Raw genomic sequence first — 23,574 nt, forward strand, 5'->3', positions numbered from 1 at the left:
AAATAAATCTAAAAATAGGAAATGACAAGTGGCAGATACAAACTATGATTTGTTTGTTTTTTTTACTCAAATTTTGACATCATTAAAATTATTTTCAGGATGTACATTTTATCATCTATGTAAAAATTAATATTTTTTATTTTTATTTTTATTTTTTTTTAAATCTATTTTGGATAGATTTCATGACTTATTTTTAATTACATGATAAAATGATAGTTTCACAATATTTTGAAATTTAATGTTTTTAAAAACTTTCAGTGAAATAAGAAAAAGTTTTTTTTTTTCATTTTAAACATCTTATTTCAATTTTGGGGGGAATGTATTATTATTCTTATTATTATTATGATTATTGAATGTTTGCTACTTTAATTAGTTCATTCATGTTTTCATTGATTATTTTTATTTGTCATTTACATTTTTTTTTTCTATTTCATTTTCTATTTTCTCATTCGCTCTGCCGCTCACCACGTCGTCCTTCGCGCTCATCGGCTCCCCCCGCAGGCGGCTCCCATTCCGCTTCACGCTCATCATCATCGTCATCATCATCATCTTCTTCGCTGGAGGACGACGATTGGTCGCGTCCCTCCAAGGATCCTGGCGACTTGTCGTCCTGTTTGCGCTGCTTGTAACAACCCGCGCAGCGAGACAGAACCACAAACGCTGGAGCGCAGCGGCCCTGGAACGCACACAAACCTTCTGCAGAACAAAGCGCCACATTTCACAGCCACAAAAAACATCTTTCATTTCATTTTCAATTGTATTCATCCATCCACCGTGTGCAGAGGTCATCGACATTGGGGTCAATCCCAGCTGCTATTAGAGGTGGTGTACACCAAGGACTGGTCGTCAGCCATCATTTGTTTGATTAGAACAAGTGAATTATTATTATTATTATTGATTCAATTACTTACAAAATGTGTTCAATGTGCGCTCGTGAAAAACAATTTATTTAAACAATTAACACATTTATCACAATTATAACACAATTATCAAGTTTAATCCACAATGTATTTATGCAATATTAGCTTAGCACATATTGAATCAAATGAATTAAACATGTAAAATAGTTCATTTTAATAATATACCCTATTAGTGTTATTTAATGTGGTGTAAAACGTTTTCATTTTCATATGTAGTTTTTAATAAGACAATCATTAAATATTAAACTTTAAATGTACAACATAGAAAACTGTCGTCATATCTATTGCCATATTTACAATGTAGTGAGAAAGTGTGATTAGTTTGACTCATTTATTTATTATGATAATAATTAGGACTGCACAATATATCGAAAAATAAAATATAATATGTATATTGCAAAGACATGCAATAAGTTTCATATGGAATTTTATGCTAACTCAGCCGCTAACTAAAATGTGCAATAGTTCCAAAAATGTCCAAAAAAATCCAATAGTTGAACATTATCGAGCGGTCGTTACAATTAAGATTATATTGAGCTTGCTTATTTTGCTGCATGGAAAAATGCAATTCTTCTTTATGTAATTTCTTTACATACATGTTCAATATCGCAACCTTATCGCATATCACAAGATTTTCCAATATTGTGCAGCCTTAATAATAATAATACTTAGACATTTAAAAATACATATTTAAAAAAATATATATATATATTTTTTTTTATGTATATATATATATATATATATATATATATATATATATATATATATATATATATATATATATATATATATATAAATTAAATTAAAAACGTTACCTTAAGTAGCTTTGGACTTGCTGCGACTTGCTCCTCGGTGGCGCCTCCTGCACAAAAAATGGGAAAAGTGCCAAAGTTTTACAATGTGTTAAAGTGGACGTTGAGGAAAACAAATGAAACAAAAAAAAAAAAGCCAAACTGACCGTTGAGCGCTCGTGCTCCGCTCATGGCCGCATCCGTCCGTCCGTCCGTCCGTCCGTTGCGGGACCGCCCGCCGTCAAACACGCCTTTTAAACGCGCTGAGCTGACACTCAGCATGTTTGCTTTTATGATCTTGTCAGCTTCTTTTTTTTTTTTTTTGCTCAAGTGAAGGAACAAAAAAAAAAAAAAAAAAAAGTGTTAATCTCAAGGCCTGGAGGCCAAAACATCATTTTGCGTGCAAAGAAAGTCAACGTCATGTTTCTTGGAATTGTTTCTTCGGTTTGGAAAAGCAGGAACAAAATTCAAAAGTTTTTTGAATTTCAACAGATGACAGATGATGTTTTTCTTTCCCACCTAGTTGGACAATTTTTTATTTTTTATGGCATTTATGGTACTTATTTAAGGCCTTTGAAGGGATACTTGATTCATTGAGCCATTTTTTAGCAGTAAAAAGTTCATATTTTGTCTCTAATGAATATGATTATTTTTCATGTACAAGTCTCTTCCACAGCAACCAGACCTGACAAACTAGCACCACAATTCATTCATTTACATTCAACACACACACACAAAAAAGTGTTACACGCGTGTCTGCGTTCTTCAAAGTTCATCTGAATGTTCAATATTGACAATCCTTGCGGTCATAACTTACCGTATTATTATTTCGTATGAACGTACTAATGGGACCCCTCAAGTCAAATCATAAACCTTTTCAAGTTGTTCACCATGTAAATGAAACATTTCAAAGGTGATGTGCGTGTCAACTGGACTTTTTTCCCAGTTCACATGAACAAGATAGGAAATTAAGAGTTTTTTTTAATTAAATTAAAAATTTATATTTGTATTATTAATTTTATATTTTAAGAATTTCATTTATATATATATATATATATATATATATATATATATATATATATATATATATATATATATATATTATAAAAAAATAAAAAGTATTAAATTAACACTTCTTTTTTTTAGGAAATTAAGAGTTTGCTTTTTAATAAATTAAAATGATTTATATTTTTATTATTTATATACATACACACATATATATATATATATATATATATATATATATATATATAATTAGAATATATTTTAGTTTATATTATTATTTATATATATTTATAATATAAAAAATGTTTTATTAAATTAAGATTTTTTTTTTTTTTTAAGAAAAACAGGAACGGAATAGCTAAGTTGGCAAAAGGCTTACAACAGTCTAAGAATTTGTGTGTTTTTGTTTTTTTTTGTATTGTATTTCATTTTTGACTTACTTACATTCCAATATATGTGAAAGAAAATATGAAGTCCACACCGATGTTTTTGTGTGTGTGTGTTCAACTGACCTCGTGAGCGAGCGTTTGCGTTCACGTCCTGTTCAACGGGCGGGCTCGGGCCGCATCCGGCACCAATGCATTGTGGGTCACGCTTCCTCGTCAAAAGGGGAAAAAAATAAACAACAAAAATCCAAACCACACATACGCACGCCTTCTGTAAACAGACGCGCACGCGCGAGCGAGTTGCGTAACATTTCATACGCGGCCCTCAACGTGCCCGTCAATTATTATTGCTGTTGTGTTGCTGTTTAGTGCGCCCCCAAAAAAAACATACATATTCACTTTTTAACTGGCCATTCAATCTGATTTTGTTGTCATTTAGAAATGTATTGACATTAATTCGGAAAATATGATTATAATTTTAAATGTAATATTGCATTTATGATATTTTAATGACAAAGAAAACAATGATGAGTACAGTTAATGGGCAGTCAAAGAGTGCGGACATTTTTGGGACACCAAAAACTAAAGTCATTTAAAGTCATTTGTGTATGAATTACATGAATAATTGAAAGTACATTCAATTGATCAAAAATAGCTGTCAAATAAAAACATTGATAAGACAAACGACCTACTTTTACAGACTGTTAGAATGGAATATAATTTATTTGATATTTTATGAAGCGGTCATCTTTTCATAACATTCAGGGAAAACAAAAAACAAAAAACAAAACAAAATGTGTTTGAAATCAGATTATTTTTAGGTGCTTCAGTGCAGATTGTTTCTGTTGCCGTGGCAACGACAACACAATCCTTCCAAAAATAATTTTCACTGCTTAAGTGCACACGAAATGAATGAATGAATGAATGAATGCTTGCATGCAGTCAGGCTGCTGCCTACAAGTACCATCATGCATTGCAACACTCTCCCATTGGCCAGGCTGGGAAAATAGCCCACTGTAGAAGGAAAAAAACAACACACAATTTGTAGACTAGGGAGTAAAGAATGAGCTGAAAGATTTGTTTGGAATCTTTCATCTCAGATTGAGAATTTCTGATCCTTGTGAACGTTTACGTCCACTAAGTGAAAATCACTGCACAGAAAATCACCAGAAAATAATTGCCAGCGCCGCCATCGTCTTTGAAGGCAGCAGAAATATTTGAAGCCGTGACCGTCGCAACAAGATGGCGGCGGGTGTTCACATTTTGACGAGGAGGAAAGCGGCCATTTTGGACTTCAAGTTCCCGGTCCCGGAGAGGCAAATATAAATAAACGACTCCAAATAAGTCCAAAGTGCTCATTTGCCAACGACTGACAAAAGAAATACATTCATGGTTGGTCCACATAAAAAAAAAGGGACGCCTTCCGACCTTTACGTGACCTTCAGATGGACAGGTCTGTGTCCGTGTCTGTGGGCGTGGTCTTCGGACTAGCCACGCCCCCTCGCTCCTCGGGGATGCACGACGAGTCGATGCTGACGTTTGGTAGCAAACCTGGAAGACCCGACAACAAGCCACTTTAACTCATTTGCTCCTAAAATGTATAAACACATTTTAAATATTACCATGGTCCCAAAAACGTATTTATATGTTTTGGTTTTGTTTTTTATACAAGTTTTTGTCAGTGTTTTCACCAGCAATGTGAATATTGATGAAACTCAGCTATATTCTAATGCTAATTACTGCAAAAACGGAAACAGATGCAAATATACGTTTATTTTTCCTGATGAAAGAAGAGACTACAGTTTTTGTTGATTAAAACCAGATGAATAAAATTATGTATTCTTTGACTAAAATAAAGACTAAAATGCTCGATTTATAGTCAACTAAAAATTGACTAAATAAAACCGGGATGAGGTTGACTAACTATGTTAACTTAAAACCTAATCAAGTGTGATTGAAACTTGAGTGAAACTGAGACTAAATTTAAAAATGGCTAATAAAATTAACATTACAGTACCGACAGGCATATATTCTTTATCATCTAAAAAAACGTATAAATAGGTTTTAAGTGTACCAAAGTTCTATTTATGAGTTTATTTGTTTTTAAATGATTAATTAATTAATTTATTTTTTATGCTAGAGCATACAGAAGGTTTTGATTCATCCTCTGAACTGCAGAGTACAGGTGAAAAAAAAAAGGTAGTAATTACAAAAACGGCCAGCAGGTGGCAGCAGAGTATGAAAGATCAACCAGGGCCATGTTGCAAACAAGCTGATTTGCCCACAGTTCAAAATAACTGTGAATAAATTATTAAACTTAGCTATATTCTAATGCTTTTTGTTGCACGGAAACGGAAACAGACAGAAATATCCTTTTTTTTTTCCCCCTGATGAAAGAAGAAAGAAACTCAAATCTTTCTTTGAGTAGGTTCCATGTTTTTATAGCAATAATAGACAATATTGTGTGCGCCTTGCAAAACCAGTCAAAATCCAGTTCCAACAGTTGGGAGTGAATGAGTTCACGTGAAGTACAAACGTGTTTATCACCTTTATACGTCGGCTCCGTGTCATAAACGGAACTGTCCGAGCTGGCCCGGTCCCGCCGCGGCTTGGATCTCGGCCCTCCCCCGCTTGAGCTCTCCCTCAGCACGCCGCACCTGAACGGCGCACAGAAAAAAAATGTGGAAATGGAACATTCACAAGGAAACTTACTGGAGGACATCAAGTGGAAATCTCAACAGTCAAAGCGTGATTGTGCATTTGGACTGACCTGTCCAAAGTGGACGTGCCGGGGTGACTGAGCGATCGTCTCATCTGGACACCCAAAACATTTGGCATCAGCATGAAGATGGTGTATAGTGAAAGTGTGAAAGCGCAGTGCGCGTATATGTATTAGGGCAGCGGCTGACCCTTTCAGGAGGTTGCAGGTGCGGCGTGAGGCTGTGCTGCGCTATGTTCATGCACTCCTCCAGTGTCCTGATGAATGTGGCGCAGGTGGCGCTGAGGAGCGACGCCTGACGATCGCATATAGGAACAAGTGTTATGACATGGTTGGCAAACTTCAAACAGGCACAAATGCTGTTTTTGGTTTTGGTTTTTTTTCAATTGTATTTGAAACCTCGGACGTGGGTATGTCCTCGGGGTCTGCGCTGCTCTGCGATTGGATGGTTTGGACCTGCTGGACCAGGAGGTCACAGTAGAGACGAAGCTCAGACATTTTGGTCCGCAGACAGTCTGGACCTACAAGATACATTACACGTAATACACGAATCAGGGCTGGATCAATAATTCATTTCGAATTCAAAGCTCAGGATGCTGTTTTCTTTTTTTTTTTTTCAATTTTCCTAGTTCAAAATGCACATGCACTGCTTTATATGATGTCAAAATATTGAAGGTTTAAATGACTACTTTGCTATTTGGTGCCATCTTGTGGACATTACAGAAAAAAACAACCAGGTGAATCGGCAAACTGCTATACTAACTGCCTACGAGCTGTGTATGTCTCATCTGTACGTGTAGCGTATAGTTTATACAGTAATCTGCCCGTGAGGTGGGAGTAACAAGATGGCCGCCCTGTAACTTCAACAGCTTGCACGAGCGCGTATGGGCTATCGGCTATCCAGTCATATATACAAGTCAGTGGTCTGCAACAAGTCACTTGGAGTTCAGAGGTAAAAAATAAATAAATAAATAAATAAAAACTACTCCGAAAAACAGAAGTTGGTGCTCGCTCTGTTTTTCGGAATATTTATTTTTTTCAGTTTTTTTTTTTATTTTTTTTTTTTAATAATGCGTTTCCCCCTGGTTTTCTGAGCAATTTTTCCTCCTGTTTTTCTGAATATTTTTTCCCCTGTTTTTCAGAATATTTTTTATGACAGAAAAAAAAAATCAGTAAAACAGAAAAACTAAGAAAAACTGATAAAAAATAATAAAATGACAAAAAAAAAAAAAAAAAAAAAAAAAAAAGCTCCCCCCAAAAATTAGGCAGAAAAACAGGATTTTTTTTTTTTCCTCTCTCAAGTGAACGCAATACGTTTCTGGAGCAAATAACTGAGGATAGCGAGGAAAAACAAATAGGTAAAAAATTATATGTGAATATTTGTGAGTATTAATGCAGTGAAAAAAAAAATCTGTTAAAAGAGCTTGTTGGTATCAAGAAAAATAAAGCCGACCTTAAAAGGCACAAAACTAAAAGACAAAAGCTTATTTTGAATAATGTCATTGCCATTTTGCTTTGAAATAAAGGGGAAACATTGATAAATGTTTTTGTTTTGTTTTTTGAGGGAAAAAAAACTTTGAAAAATTGCCCAGCTCACAATAATTTCTGCGAGCTTTACGTGTACCTTTGTGTTTGTGCGCATCCGAGGTTCCGGCTTTGGACGAGCCGAGCGCCACCAGCCAGCGTTGTCTCTCCGCTGCGTTCACCGCCCTCACGTAAAAATGTTGCTCGCCGGGAATGATCAACTCCAAACGTGTGGTGTCCGTCGGGTGAACTGGAAAGTCAGCAAACGTGTGCCGCATCAAGTTAAAATTTGGTGAGGTTACACTTGGGAGGATGCTGACGGGGGGGGGGGCTCACCTTTAATTTCACACACGGACATCTTGATGGAGCCTTTGCTTCCTTTGCCGACGTCGTCCTCGCTGTCGTAGTACGAGATGATGCCGTTCTCCAGCACGAACCAGCGCGGCTGCCAGCCTGACACAAACAAAACATTAAATGAAGACGTGCATCAAACTGAGATGTCCGTACTAAAGAAAGTATAAAGTCAATATATGTATATAAAATAATTTATTTATTTCTATTTTATGATTAGACAAAAAAAAAAATCCTTCAACCCCTCTGCAATAGCTGCTCTTTATAATACAAAATGAACTGCACTGTTTTATGTTTTGTTTTATTGTTTGTTTTTTTATCAGTTGTAATGCGTTTATAAATGTGGAGGATGTTTGCATTGCTTCAATGCGAGTTTTTAACTTTGTTTTATAGCCGTGGCAAAAGAAACATTTCTGTTTTCACTTGGAACAGACAATAAAGCGTCCATCCATCAGAATATTTCCTTTCACGCTTTCATGACGCTTTTGTTGGACATTGTTGGCAACAAGTTCGTTTAAACTTTATTATTCATATATGACGACATTACGCACAGTGGTCGCTTAATATGCAGAATTAATAAATCCCCAGTGGTACAACTCATTAAGAGCAAGACTGATCATTTTGCGTGTTAATTAAACATTTTAAAACACCACCTGTGCACCACCTTGTACTGTATGAGTGCCTTGTTAACATTACTATTATTAGAACAGTGACAAAATGAAGCTGACCCAAGACACAAAAACGAGACCTAAATAATAACCCACAAAAAAAAAAAAAAAAAAAACAGAAACAAGACTCACCTGTCATGTAGTTCGTCCATTTGTACAGAACGCCCTCCATACTCGTGTATTTTGTCCACTTGAATTTGTCACAGCTGCTAACAGGCTAAAGCTAACTGGCGAGATAACTCGCAGCAGCTTAGCGACGAAACGCGACAAGTCGGTCAAGCACGTAACTTTCATGTTGCGCTGCTACTCCTCTCAAATAAGCCGACATTTGTCGAGCTGGATTCGGTGTTCGCGGCATCACGTCTTCCTGTGTGAGCTGCTTTTTTTTCTTTTTTTGCTAACTCGAAGACAACTCAGCTTTAGGACGGAAGGAAGACAAAAATGTCAACAAAACACAAACGCCGCCGACGGAGGCCCGCAAGGGTCGTTTTCAGTCTAATAAAATTACACACCAAAACTGTGATATTAGCGTAACGCTGTAGCTGAGTAGATGTGAACGAACGTGATCGTATTCGGAAATATGCACGCATAAGAAAAATTCTTAAATCGAGCCAAAACGACGTAGTTCATTCAGCAAACCTGTATGTGGCGCTACCACTGTGATGCTGCCACATGAATGGCCAGTGTCGGTGTCAGATGTGATCGGGCTGCCAGATTGTATTGGGGTCGCCTGCCGATGACGTCACGCTATAGGATTGTCCGGAAATTGTCCGTTTACAATTGTTCAAAATAAAATTTATGGACTAAAATTGTAAAAAAAAATAAAATAAAATAAAATAAACCTAAAAATATACAAGCATACATGCACACTCAGAGGGAAAACGCCAAGGGCCGAAGGTGGTACATTGTTTTTTTTTTTGTTTTTTTTTTGTTTTTTAACATACATACATATTGTCAATGGGTGACGTCACATTACATGAGTAAATAACACTTTTTTTTTTTGTATAATTAGTCATTTTCTCTTTATTGCATTAGAACATACATTTGTTATATATCTATATATATATATATATCTATGTGTATATATATTTATACTTTATAAATGTGAATTTGTACACTACAATCTTGTATTGTAACATGTTAGAAAAGACTGCAAAAACATAGCACTAAAAACAGTTACCAAACAATGATTAATACATTTATCTTCTTTGTTTTTTGGCCACCAAGAACTTAAAAAACAAGTTGGCAGAGATGACGCTGTCCATGTCGGAACCGGGCACACTTAATGTCGTCACACATAATTTAAGACAAATAAAAACATTGACCAGTTGCTTACTGCGTCTCGGCAACTAACATATTCTGTGCTTTACGTATTTTTTTTTACTTTCTGGTTTTAAATGTCGAACACCAATCACACACACTGCTAGGAAATTACATCGACTAAAAGTGCTTCGTTTGGCACTGTTTTTGTTTTTCCACACATTTTTTTAATTTTTTTAGATGAGGCGATATGTTGATCTTCTTGAACAAATATCGATATAAACATTTGTCTCGTAAGTCATTTGTGCTTATTGAGGAAAGAAAGATGAACATTAAGATATGACATTTGAGTGGGCGGTATTGGAAAGCAGCTGGCAGGAAGCTCCGAAATCAGATTGAGGAGGACAGGAAACGCACATTGATTGACAGGCTAATCGAACTGTGAGGGGCCACTAGGGGGCGACAAGTGAGGGAGGGCAAGAGGTGATGTGATGTGAGGCATCCAAAACACTTCAGTAACATCCAACAACGATTGTCCTCTTCAACACATCTTCATAGCATGATTGCCCAAGTCATTTTTATGTTTCCTAAAAATCGTTATAGATTCCCACTCAGTCGACCAGGTCATTATAATCCACAAAACGTTCAATTACCACAACTGGAATCTGTGTGCCAATTTTTTATTTCTGCTTTTTGAAAACGTTCAAAAGTGACTTAGGCAAATGCAGCTTGCTTTTAGGCTAACGATACCTTTAACGCCTATTTCAGAAAACCAAAGCTGCATTCAACATAGGGGCTGGACGATCAAATCTTTTGCAAGAAAATTATATTACAGATTTTTTTCCCCCGAAAAAATCAGATAAGAATGACATTCAAAACTCATTTTTGCTTTATATTTGTTTTGTGGTTTTGCCCTCAATATTTCGCCACTTTATAAGGTCGCAAATATTTGAGACATTTTTCATAAATTTGTAAGGATAGACCGATTATCGGTGCCGATATTCAGCATTTTGAGAAATATCGGCAGATAGACCCATTAAAAAATAAAAATAAAAAAAAAATGTTAACTTCAGGGGACTGATTTAAATGTACATTTAAAAACAATAAGTTTTCATTTTCATTTTCAACTTGCTGCATTTTCTGATTTTGTTTGAAATGAAAACTAAGATAAGCACAAATTTAATACTTCAGATATTTTGAATTTTGGAATACTTTATTTGGTGTAGAAAACTGGTGTTTGTATTTATTTAAAATTTTGAAAACATGCTACTGCCCCTGGGAAAGCCCGAAACTTTTTAGATTTAAAAAAATAAAAATAAAAAATAAATAAAAAGATGTCTATTGACTAAGATAAAACAAAACAAAACAAAAAACTCCCAATATTTTACTAACCCTAAAAGTTGCTCAATAAACATGTTTTAAAATTCCCTGCCAAAAATTAAGAGCTGGAGTTTGTATTTTTTTTCCACATTTTGATGCTAATATTTTCCCTTTTTAGTGGAAATGAATATCAGCTCCAAATACTGGTTACCGGCGTCTTTGACTACTAATAATCGATATCGGTCCCGAAAAAAACACATCGGTCTATCTCTATAAATTTGTGAGTTTTTTATCCTTGGAATATTAACGTCTGCCCACAGCCCGACTCGGTTGCGTTCAAAGTTTCTCCCTGTTCCCCAAAAGTGCTCGTTGACACAAATTTTAAGGCGATTTCACGTGCTCCTTTGTTCTCATTTGGCAATATTTACAGTAAATTTTTTCTTTTTTGTCAGCTATGTCGTCACTCACACACACACAAAACCCTGTGACCATTCATGACTATAAATACGCACGCACACACTCTGAAAAGACACAACGGGTAACATTTGGACCGATCAACACGGCCGCCTGCTCGGCCAGCAGGAAGCTAAGACACTGTCGTTGAAAACGGACACGTGAAGCCAGAAGCGAATATACGCGGAGTAGCCAAGATATGTGCCAAGCAGAGCTAAAAAAGCGGCTCGATGTTGACCTCCATGATTGATACGTATGACGAGTAACGAGTCACCGCACGATTAAAGATACAAAGTGAGCACATTGTTTGAAAATGAAAGGGGAAAGGGAAAAAAACAAAACAAAAAAAAAACCGCAATGAGCGGCACTCCATACATTTATTTGTCTAAAATCTTGTTGCTAAGTGCAGTTAGCTCGTTTGTTTAGCACCTACTAAAATAACGTATTTCCTCAAATAGTGGCTGTGAAATATTTACCAAATTGCAACGTGGGGGAGACCACATCAGAGATCATTTGTAAATGATACTATTTCACAGTCGAACCTTGCTTTCCGTACAATTTTGTTTTCAACACATTTTTCTTTCATAAAAGTTCAGTGAAGTGCGTTTAATGTTCATTTATCCACACAGTATTTTCTGTACGTAAAACTCTTTTTGTCTGTTTATATTTTTGGGTTTATGGAGTCTGGATTAATGGAGTTTACATTACTTCCTATGGGAAATGTATCTTTGGTTTTCGTACAATTTGGTTTTAGACCGTCTTTCAAGACAGATTTGTCAGCAAATCTGACATTTGACAGATGAGAATTATTTCTCTATTACAAATAATGTAAATAACGTCTTTTTTCATCAATCTATGCCAGTGACGAAGAGTGACAGAATAATTAAATGTCAGATAGCAGAAGTTCAACCGCATATTTGCGGTTGGCTAATCACAAATTCATATATTTGATTTTTTTTTTTTAAGCTATTCTATGAAAAATTCTGCTATTTGCAGCAGATTCGTAAATACCCCAAGATGTTACAAGATGGCGCCAAAGACCAGTCAGGGATCGGTGTCAAAGAAGTATGTTGAATAATGAATTGGAAAAAAAAAAACATAACTGTGCACCACCTTGTACAGTGCTGCTGTTTTGGTTAGCAACAGCACACAGCCTCTATTTGAGGAAATACGGTATTACCGAAGATGAGACATCCTACTTCAAAATATCAAATATGGCAGACGACAACAAAAAAATTGCTCCATGACATCGTCTTTTTTTTTTTTTTTTTTTTTTTTTTTTTTAAATGTGTCATCCGTTTTGGGGACGACACATTGGAATGTTTCACGCCAGCTGGCGAGACGGCGTCTGTTTTCAAAATTGTGACATCAAGACATTTTACGTTACGAGTACAACTTCAAATGTACCATTATTACATTATTGCAAGATGATAATGATCCCCCCCCCCCCCCCCCCCCTCGTCACATCACCTCTTATTCGGACGATGGATACGCTTAATGGTGTAATATTTTTAGGTTTTGGCTTTTCTGACGAAAAGTTTTTTTTTTTTTTTTTATGACATGATTTTCACAATCATGTCGCAAATTATAAAACGTCATTTGGCGAACGCGTAACGAGCTCAGATATGCGGCGTTCTCAGCTGTTCAAGTAACTTGGCGGTAAGCGAAGTGAGGTACACTCGTACCGATAATCGGACCACATTTCCAAAGTCAGCAAAGGTCGGATGTCTTCCAAAAGAGAATCCTGAGTGATTCTCTGTTTTGCTCGGAAAACAATCATTTCAATTGTTGCTGCTTCCTATGGAGGACCAAAACTGCCAAAATTCTAAATAAATAAATGACTAAATAAATAAATGAATAAATGACTAAAAGTGAAAATAAAAATGAATATAAAAAAAATATCATTTGCAAATTATATCCAAAAAAATAAATATAAATGGAAATAAATAAGTTTTTATTTTCACTTTTTTGTCATTTAATTATTTATTTAGTCATTTATATCGTCATTTATTTATTTAGTCATTTATTATTTATTTTGAATTTTGGTCCGTACTGCCAAGTCGAAATGTTATTCCAATGAGGGGGGCGGTCCTAAGCGTTGTCTTGGGTTGGACTCCGCCCGTTGCAAACTGCCTGCCTGCCTGTCATTGGCCGAGCGAGCAGCTCGGCGAACGAGGAAGTCTCGCCGGCTTGCAATGGAAAAGCTCCAGCAATGGACGACTGTTTTGTCAAAATAAATAATAAATGACTAAATAAATAAATGACTAACAAATAAATAAATAAATGATTATATAAATAGATAAATAAATGACTAAATAGACAAATAAATGATTAAATAAATAAAGAAATAAATGACTAAATAAATAAATGACTATAAGTGAAAATAAAAATTGATTTATTTCCATTTATATTAATTTTTTTAAAATAATTTTCGAATTACATTTTTTTTTAATATTAATTTTTATGTTCACTTTTAGTCATTTATTTATTTAGTCATTGATTTATTTTGAATGTTGGCAGTTTTGGTCCTCCATAGCTTCCAGGTGAGACTTGCCAACTAGCACAGAAATCCGTTTTTTTGGGGGGGGGGGGGATACTTACGATTACCGTGCGGAGTTATCGTTTGCGTGTGTGATGTGTTGGTCACCTCGAGTAGACCGCAGTGAAAGCGCACTTGGTCTGGTCTCTTAAGCTCTAAAAACGAGTCACGATGTTAACGATGGATATGCGTGTTCAAATGGAGGTAAAGTGAAGTAACTTCGACTATTCAAGTACTTGAGTAAAAGTACAGATGTAGTTGAGTAGCACACGATGGCCAAATAGACAATTCAGCTATCATACAGATGCTCCAATACAGTTATAGTACAACAGCTATACATCAACTATACATTGTGCGATTTTTTTTTCTTTCTTTGTAGTATTTTCAAGGGCGTTGGTCACTATTACATCACTGCGAAAAGACGTGTGGATGGAAGTGGAGCTGCAGATAATCAATTTCAGACCACACAGAGAGCATCTCACGTCCTGTTTTTTTTGGCCGGGGCGGCGGCTCCTGTCTATTTGCGGCTCCGCGTGGAGGAGGAGGCGATTAAAAAAATAAAAAATAAAAAAAAGGCTTCCGAGGACTGAAGGGGTTGTTGATGCGTTACAAAATGACCTTGACAAGAGTGACGGGCTGGGAGGAGGCCGGCGGTCGTTACGATATGACGGTGGCCTCCGTCACGATGGCGGGGTCTTCGATGTCCGCTTTGCTCTGGACCATCCGCAGCTCCAGCTGGGGCGGGCTGGGCCGCCGACCGGGACCTGCTAGTTCTGATGAGAGAAATTAGGAGATGACATTGATAGATTTCTTTTTTGAACTCATTCAAACCCAAAAACGTATAAAGGCGTTTTTAATACTTTGTCCTTCCCTGCCAAACACGTATTTAGACGTTTTTTTTTGTTTGTTTTGTTTTTTCTATGCTAGGACACACAGAAGGCTTTGATGCAGCTTCTGATCTGAAGAGGTCGCTTAAAGCAATGGTCGCTGTGACAAAAAAAAGGCCAGCAGGTGGCAGAAGAGTACAAGAGCATTTGCATTTAAATAGACAGTGGATGTCGCGTGTTTGGATTTACAGTTAACTCAAACTGTGATGTCATTAAACAGCTTAAATGGATAACATACGCTACTACACACTTGCTAGTTGCTGATGCTACGCAAGCAAAATGGCGCATTCCATGTACCGTCGCAACATCGGAAACTTCGGTTTTCTTTGATGATAACGTTTTAAGGGGAAAATAATCGGCCATTTGGCCCAAGTGTGCGCCACCTACTGGTGGGAAAAGAGTTTCCTTACCATGCGCATACGATATGGTCCTCTGGATGACGTGATGCATCACTGAGAATGTTTTCTCGCAAGCCGTCTGATTGCCACAAGGGTGGACAGAAAAGACACACATATTAAAGTCGAGGAGAGAGAAAAAAAACAAGATATTCAAAAGTATTGGGACACCTTGAGGAAGTGAACAGTGAAGAAATATGGAGTTTGCAGACACAAGATTTCTCTCTCTGGGGTCCAAACACTGATTCACTGATTAATACTTTTGTCCTCACTAGAGGGGGCGTAGGCAGTACCTTGAGGTCATTCGGGTAGTGGTGCGTCCACGCCAGCAGCATGGCGGCAAACAAGTCGCCGGTCCCGACGAAGACGGCGTCCACTTTGGGGACTTCTATTCTGACCCTTTGCGTGGTCCTGCTGCCGTCGGGACGAACTGAAGGCGGAAGCAAATATTTCTCAAACAAACACGGTCCAACGATACAAAAGTCAAGTTGACGCGAGGGCCCACCGTGACGCTGGCTGCCCAGCGACACCAGGAAGCGGTCGCCCAGTCTGGAGGGCAGATCCGAGGAGGTGATGACCACCGTGTCGGGGCCCATGGCGTGCAGCAGGTCCATCACCTGCACAGCAAACGGACGCTTAACGAGTGGGTTCGTTCAAAAAAAAAAAAAAAAAAAAAAAAAAAAAAAAAAAAAAAAAGGGGGGGGGAGAATAGTTGTGGGGTTTCTCACCTCCACGGCATCTTTCTCTGTGCTGATGTTCTTCCCCGTCAACAGTCTGGAACAAGCATGGTAACAATTAGTTGCAATCATTTGCAACAAAATGGACACCTTCATTTATTTCAATTGTAAAAAGAAAACCTGACACAGAGGTGACTATTTGACTTGACCAGTTTTTGGATTTTTTTTTTTAATATTTTAAATAAAATTTTGATGATTATAGTTGACCGTAGGACTCGGGTTCGAGTCCAGGCTCCGGCCTTCCTGGGTGGAGTTTGCATGTTCTCCCCCATTGAACAATTTTCAGCAGTGAAAAAAAATCGAGAATTAATTTGATAACCATTATTTTTCAAGTACAATCAATACCTTTAAAAAGTCATTTTTCTACTTGCTGTCGATTAATGATGACATCACCTGTGCTGAGGAAGTAGATAACGGCCAATCACGGCTCACCTGTTTTCTGGGGTTGGTCAGCAAACTGAGCCATGATTGCTTACTACCTACTTCCTCAGCACAGGTGATGTCATCACCAGTCGACAGAAAGTAGATAAATGACTTTTAAAAGGTATTAATTGTACATGAAAAATTATGAAGTGACCACATTCATTAAAGACAAAATATGAACTTTTTACTGGCTCAACGAGTCAAGTAATGCAAAACATCCTTGGGCCCGATCGCGATTAATAACTCAGTGAGCGATAAATAAAAAACTCACTCGGCCTCAAACTGGTTGGGAGTGATGATGTCCGCAACGGGAACCACTTTGTTCTTGTAGACCGGATACAGATTCTGAGGGACGTACTGTTGGAATTCGCGAAGCGTCAGAAGACGAAGACACGCGACGACAAAAAAATGCTGAAAAGTGTCAACCCACCATGGAGCCGTGGTCGCCCAGCACCGGGTCGCACACTGCAACGACAAACACGTGGGTTGCAATTCAAATCGACAAGTATTAGTGATCGAAAACCCTCTAGTGGTAGGTGAAGGAAGTGCAGTCACGTCGTATTTAACTTCGAAGTTCAAAACGTAGTTTTTAGGCGGGATTTTTGATCGAAATCCGACTCACCATACACCAAGTTAGGATTGGCTCTCTTGAGCTCCTGAACAATATCCACCACCATCTCCAGGAAGGACGTGTCCCTGGTGTACCCTGAACGCAACACACGCGCGCAATTTGTACCAAAAAAAAAACAAGTAACGAACGTAGCGGTTTGCGCGCACGTGGACGGACGCACCTGTGAGAACGTAATCATACTGGTGCACGTTGTTGAGCTTGATGCCTTCGTAGAGAACGTGCAGCTCGTCCGCCGTCAGCACTTGACCCTTCCAGTGGGAATAACCTGAACCGGGATGGGGGAGGAGCCTGTTAGAGGTGCCACACACGCGCACGCTCTCACCTGCGACGTACGCACACGCTGGCGTCATGTCAAGTATGCAACATGGACAATATAATAGAGGGTACAAAGACCAGGCATGTCACGATAAGGGCAATATCGTGATATCGTGATATTAAAACTGCCACAATATCGTCGTCGTCATGTTCACAATATTTAAAAGGAACACATCTGTTAAAATTGATTTCCATTTATGCAGTTTTAGCACCCTCTAGTGGCTAGTTTATTAGTGCAATTTAATTTTCATATATAATAATAATAATAATAATAATAATAATAATAATATATCCGTCCATCCATTTTCTTGACTGCTCACAAGGGTCGCGGGATAATAAAATATAATTATCTAAATATGCGGTAAATAAAATGGATGTCACACATAAACAAGGACAAACGCACACAAAGGAGACAGCAAAAAGGACAACGAGATAAATGGCCGTCTTTAAATAGCTGCGTATCGACCGGCGTGCGTGCGTGCGTGCGTGCACGTCTGTGTCTGCTGCAGGCTGATGTCGCAGCTCCAGGTGAGTCACAGGCGGGTCACGTGGCGGGGGCGGGAGGGTGGTTGGGGGGTGGAATTCTGTTGCCAAGCAACACGGCAAGGAGAAAAGCCGGAGGGGCCGAGAAGGGACGTGAGCAAGCGGGAGCATGCCGCGCCCGCATGCGTGCATGCGTAGGAGATGACATCATCACTTGCTGCTGTCGCAAGTGATGACGTCATCTTCTGGGACCTCCTCGTCTCCGTCGACGGATTCGATTCAGCAATCTAACTTCACGATAAGCAGAAGTGGCTGTTACGCTAATTGATGACATCATCAGGGCAGGCGCTCCCGAAAATCGATGAATTTTGAACTGTATTATTTGATCAAGATGTCAAAATCCGTGATTGGGATGCGAGAATGTTGCAAGTGTTCTGACCCGTGTGGTTGGAGAACTGCACGGAGTTGATGGAGTCCACCTCAAAGCCCAAAACCTGCAAGGAGACACACAAAAACAAACAAACAAGGTCACAAGCAGGAAAGATGATTTAGTTATTTATTTGTTTCTAAGATAAAGCTTCACATTTGAATAAAACCTGAAAAAAAAAAAAAAACATCTTGACCTCCTTGAGCAGCACCAACGACAGATGAGTGAAAATTATTTGAAAATTTGTGGCAATTATCCATCATCATTCCCACTTGCAGCCTATAATGAGAAACATGAATGGCACTGCACCACCACCATAATAGGGAGAGAACGAGAAACACATTCAGCAGAAATCGAAATCCGAGATGAGACGGGAAATCCTCCTCGCGCGATTCTTATTGTCATAACTCGATGACGAAGTTGTAAAAAAAAAAAAAAAAAAGTCAAACTTGTTTGTTGTGTGACCTTTCGTTTCCATCCGTGTCACCTGCTCGCTTTGTTTGCATTGTAAAGTGCACGAAGGCCTTCTGTGCTTTTTTTCGATACGCAAAACTATCAGCAGTCTTTTGCTTTCATTTGTTTTACATTTGAAGTTTTTCCTTTTCCATCCTTCCGTTTTCTATTCTTGCATCCTTCGTTATTTCCATCCTTTCTCTGCTGAACCAGATTTGTTTTGCCCTCTTTTGAGGTAGCTTACTTCCTCCTTCATTTGAGGCCTCTTTCTTGCCCTCATTCTCCCCTTCCTACTTTTTTTTTTTCCATCCGGACCTCCTCCTGCCTTCTTCTTCCTTCTACCTCCCTTCCTTCATTCCAATACTTGGAGCTGATTTAAAAGAAAAAAATCATCATAATAATACAATTTCTGCCTTCCTTCCTTCCATCATACCCGTTTTCATTATTCCACCCTAATGACCCGCAGCTTGACTTTACTTGTGCCTTCCTTCGAGCCACCTTGAAGCAGTTTTTTCTTCTTTCCTTCCAGACCTACTTCCTTTTCTTTGTTCTATCTTGACTTAAATTAATTGCCATTATTGATGGTAGTCATAAAGTTAATTTAAAAACAATATAGATATATATTTTTTTAATTTTCAACTTAGCTTATATTCCGACAAAAAGAGTGTACAACATGTTTGCTGTATAACTCCGTGCTCAACTCTTTCATCTGGCCAGCCAACTTGAAAGTCCACAGGTCAAAAGGTCAACAGTGGACTCCAGCAAATATTTTTCTTCTACCGTATGTTCCATGTGACACGAATGTTTAAATCAGTTACAAGCGAGGCCAGCAATGGTTTAGCCGTTTAACGACACTCATGTCATGAATAATCAGATACACGTCGTGATTTTTATCTTATTATAAGGAGTATGCAGCATACTCATGTTGATCTTAAAATGACTTCATTACTGATTGATGATTATTATCATAATGTGTATCGTTGTTGGCGCCAAAGCGCATCAAAAAAGTTGATCTCTTATCTGAACTGCTGCTAATTCGGGAAGCTCTGAGCCCAAACGGCTCCGCTGGCTCATGACGTCACTCGGAGGAATCCCACGGCAGCCAATCAGAGGCCTCCAACCTCGCACGCCGCTTCTGTCCCCCCCCCCGCTCGTCACCAATTAGGATTCCCGAGCGGCTTCCAATTTACATTTTCATTCATGAAGCAATTTGCACTAGGCATGCAAATGAATGGTTAAGCCTGCCGAGGTGTTTGCCCTTAAAAATCCGTCATCCGTCACGTATTTTTCCAGCACGTGCTTGTCCGGTGCAAAACAGATACTGACACGGTCGGCCTCCCAAAAAGTGGAAAACCAGCAACGGGAGGTTCGGAAAAAAAAAAAAAAAAAAAAAAAAAGGTTCTTTTACAGGCCGCGTAAAAAGCTCTTGTGTTATATAGAGCAGCTAATGGCTTCTGTGGTTCTCCCCATATAAAAGACTATTATTTGCGCATTAGCGGGCGCAAAGAGAATCAATCAGACGTAACAAGTTGGAGGCAAGGCGGAGAGGTCGAACACGCCGCAACTTCCTCGTCGTCCCCCGGGCGCCGACGGGGACAAAAATAGATGAAGCACTTCTCTTGCCACAGCGTGAGGGAGGATGTGGAGGGCCATCCAGCATCATCATCATCATCATCATCATCATCATCCAAGCAAAGCGGCCACCTCCTGTTACAGTCTCACTGTCAACAGCGGAAATCATCGCGCTCACTTTCACGGCCCGCTGCGCAAAATCTCGTCAGTGTCTTTCACAGATAGTGGACTGTGCGAAAAGTCTTTGCCGTTTGGTTTTACAAAGAACATTTTCCACCACATTCTGTTTGGCATGTCGTAAATTTCAAATATCTGCGAGGTTGGCACATTTCTGTGCTATGACAGAGTTACAGTACGTGTGCTCCCTCTTCGATGCTCCAGTTAAGATGTGAGCAGTAGCAAGTGTGCCACAGGAAATGATCCAATTTCACCTAACTGGTCTGAAATGTTTTTATTTATATCAATAATCTCTTGAGGTGCAACAATTTACCACTTGATCAACAACTAATTGACTGTCAAAATAATTGATTAATTGAGGTAATCGATTGATTGTTTAAAGCCATTAAATCCTAACAGTAAATATTGTCTAATTTCTGTCACGCTTCATGAAAGCAGATTATCTTTACGTTGAATCCAAATCAGACCTTTGCAAACATCTCCATCTGATTTTCTGACGTGGTAAGATGAACAGAATCATTCATCGTCAATTTATGTTTGCATTTTTTAAACTCGAAATTATGTTGTTCTGTTTTTGAATAAAAGGGATGGAAAGATTTTTTTTTTTTTTTTATCAGATTCATCGATTAATTGAAAACAATAATTGCCAGATTACTGGTAATTAATGAATAAAATAATTGTTAGTTGTAGCCCTAATCTCACCACTTAAATTTTGTTTTAATTTTTTTTTTTTTAAATGTATAAAAATGTGAAGCCTGGTTATGTTTTGTTGGTCTTGGTTTCAGCGAAATCAAAGTTTTTTGTGGCGGGAAAATGTGCCTCTTTTGGGGAAAGAAAATGCCTTCAAATTCAAGTGTAACAGCAAAACTTGATTATTTGTCAACATATCGGCTCTACCTTTTCATTTCGTCTGCTACTTGGGGAATCCCTTCTCTGATTGGCTGACAAGTTGCACCAATAAGCTCACACAGTTCAACATTTTCGAGGGGGTTCTCCAAGTGCCACATTTGATCAGTTTTTACTTGATTTTTCTGGTCCATTACGCCGTGTGGGAAAATTGTTCTAGGTAACACAGTAAATTAGTGGTTAGCACGTCAGTCTTACGGTTGTGGGGTACAAGGTTCGAATCTACAAAATGACCTTCGTGCGTGGAGTTTAGTGCAAATGTTGGCTCTCTCTAAAAAAAAGAAAGAAAAAAAACTAAATAAATAGTGCAAATGTTGGCTTGTTTGTATGTGCCTTGAGGGCTGGCGACTAGTCATGGGTGTTGTCAGAATCTTGCCCAAAGTCAGCTGCCAGGATGCCTTCTGAAATTGCACCAATTCTGAGCAACTTGGATAGCAACTGCATCCTGTAATGGACTGTTTGACCTTAACCGTTTCCCACTAACTACCTGGGCCTCATGTCGAAAGACACTTTTTGTTCTGTCAGGACAATAATGTCGGTTTCAATGTCAGAGCCACAAGGTTTGCCTCAATGACAACATCAAAATGAAGGCGGTGCTGGGTCGTGACTGGTGAGTGACAGCTTAGAAGGGAAATGAAACAACATTTTGATGATAAACTCAAACGGACACTAATGAAAAAACAAAACAAAAAAAACCTAGCGACAATTACGCCACGTCCGACTCGTTTGTTGGCAAACATAATAATAAACTTTGATTCCAAAACGTGAAATGAGATGGCAGTTGAGAAGGGGAAGGTGAAGGAGCATCACGCGTGAAATGTCAGTCAAGGTCCCCTCTCGTCACATCATGGATGCTTTGCTCGGCTCGGTTTCGTTTGTACCTGCAGCGGGAAAGAGGCGCTCTTGTTGCCCACATATCCCCGGACGACGTGGCTCTGGATGGACAGGACGCGGCACTCCATGGCGGCTCCCGGTGGTCAGCCGAGGAGGACAGACGAAGGCGGACGCTCGCTCGCTCGCTCGCTTCAACACATAACAACACGGGAAGAGACAATTTTGAGTCCCCCCCCCACGACTAGCCCGGCGCGCGCCCACCGGAGATGTCGCTTCAATGTTAGCTTAATGGCTAACCGGAGGTGTGTCACGCGCACGTATGACGGCGGAGAACGTGCGCGCGGATGAATGGCGAATAAACCCCCGTTCTGGCGGACACGCCTTATTTATTTAACCGTTTATAATAAAGTTATCCGTTAGGACTTTATTCCTGTCGGGGAATTAAATGTCCCCGCTCACGCGAAACCACTTAAAAAGCACTCAGATGACGCAGTTCTTATGCCTATGCTGTTGGTGGCGCTGTTTGCACCGCCACCACACCGATACTGTGATTTAAAGAGTAGAGGAAGGCGTAAAGCGTGTGTTCAAACTGTAAAGCAAAACTTAAAACGTGAAAGAAAAGCATATATTTGCGCAGAAAGGACCTAATAAATATAGCCGATACGTGGGTTTTAAAACAAACAACGGCAAGCCTATTAGCTGTTAACGCGTATGTTGGTGTCACGACATCGAATCCAGTTCTGTAGTCAGATGGGCGTGTAGTGACTGTCCCAGTGCCATGCACGGCTTTAAATAAATAAATAAATAAATACATACATAAATACATCGTTAATGCGTGTTTCGGCGTGACAAAATAAGTAGACATCAGGCTTGAGTGGTCACGTCGTTCACATGAACAGCAGGCCACTGATGTGTGGAGCAGACACATTATTGACACAGTAGTATTGTTTTGAACAGGCGAAATGTGGAGCCACCTAAAATCCAAATGGCGTCATCAGCGAATGTGGCATTTACGGACATCTTGGACATTCAAAACTCCAATTATACATCTGGGCTTGAATGCTGAAAAAGGCGAGAACACTCGCCTTAAAATCATTCCTAACCTGTCCTCTATTTACATCTTAATATTTTTTTTAGGATTATTAATGTAGGTTGAAAGTAAGCCTAGATAAAAGAAGAGAACGCTGGTTTGCTTCGTGTTTGTGACACAGAGTCGTGACTGAGGGGGGATTTGGCAAATCGCATATAACACACAGCAAGCAGCGGTGGAGGATGTGGAGGGGGAAAAAAAAGAAAAGAGAGAGACTGCATATAAATGACAAATATAGCACAGCAATGCCGCAGAGTCGTGATTAGAAGACTAACGACTACAGTACATGTCTCCAACTCCACCTGCTG

General features: G+C 38.8%; 2 protein-coding genes across 2 annotated transcripts; both read right to left on the reverse strand.

The window, feature by feature from the left end:
- Positions 1 to 3,116: 3,116 nt before the first annotated feature.
- On the reverse strand, positions 3,117 to 9,069 carry LOC144001295 (pleckstrin homology domain-containing family A member 3-like). Its single transcript, XM_077495501.1, has 8 exons — positions 8,497 to 9,069; positions 7,682 to 7,798; positions 7,446 to 7,595; positions 6,221 to 6,342; positions 6,012 to 6,116; positions 5,873 to 5,916; positions 5,650 to 5,759; positions 3,117 to 4,653 (listed from the first exon to the last, which is right to left on the reverse strand). Exons 1-8 carry the CDS (start codon positions 8,534 to 8,536, stop codon positions 4,544 to 4,546), a joined length of 798 nt encoding a protein of 265 aa, XP_077351627.1. The 5' UTR covers positions 8,537 to 9,069; the 3' UTR covers positions 3,117 to 4,543.
- A 3,777-nt stretch (positions 9,070 to 12,846) lies between these two features.
- On the reverse strand, positions 12,847 to 22,977 carry LOC144001294 (pyridoxal kinase-like). Its single transcript, XM_077495500.1, has 11 exons — positions 22,224 to 22,977; positions 18,247 to 18,301; positions 17,170 to 17,274; positions 17,001 to 17,084; positions 16,809 to 16,843; positions 16,650 to 16,735; positions 15,947 to 15,992; positions 15,724 to 15,835; positions 15,512 to 15,648; positions 15,234 to 15,300; positions 12,847 to 14,709 (listed from the first exon to the last, which is right to left on the reverse strand). The coding sequence occupies exons 1-11, from the start codon at positions 22,302 to 22,304 to the stop codon at positions 14,594 to 14,596; spliced, it is 924 nt and encodes a 307-aa protein (XP_077351626.1). The 5' UTR covers positions 22,305 to 22,977; the 3' UTR covers positions 12,847 to 14,593.
- Between the last annotated feature and the right edge of the window lie 597 nt (positions 22,978 to 23,574).

This window comes from Festucalex cinctus, chromosome 14 (assembly GCF_051991245.1).
Source record: "Festucalex cinctus isolate MCC-2025b chromosome 14, RoL_Fcin_1.0, whole genome shotgun sequence".
Taxonomy (NCBI): domain Eukaryota; kingdom Metazoa; phylum Chordata; class Actinopteri; order Syngnathiformes; family Syngnathidae; genus Festucalex; species Festucalex cinctus.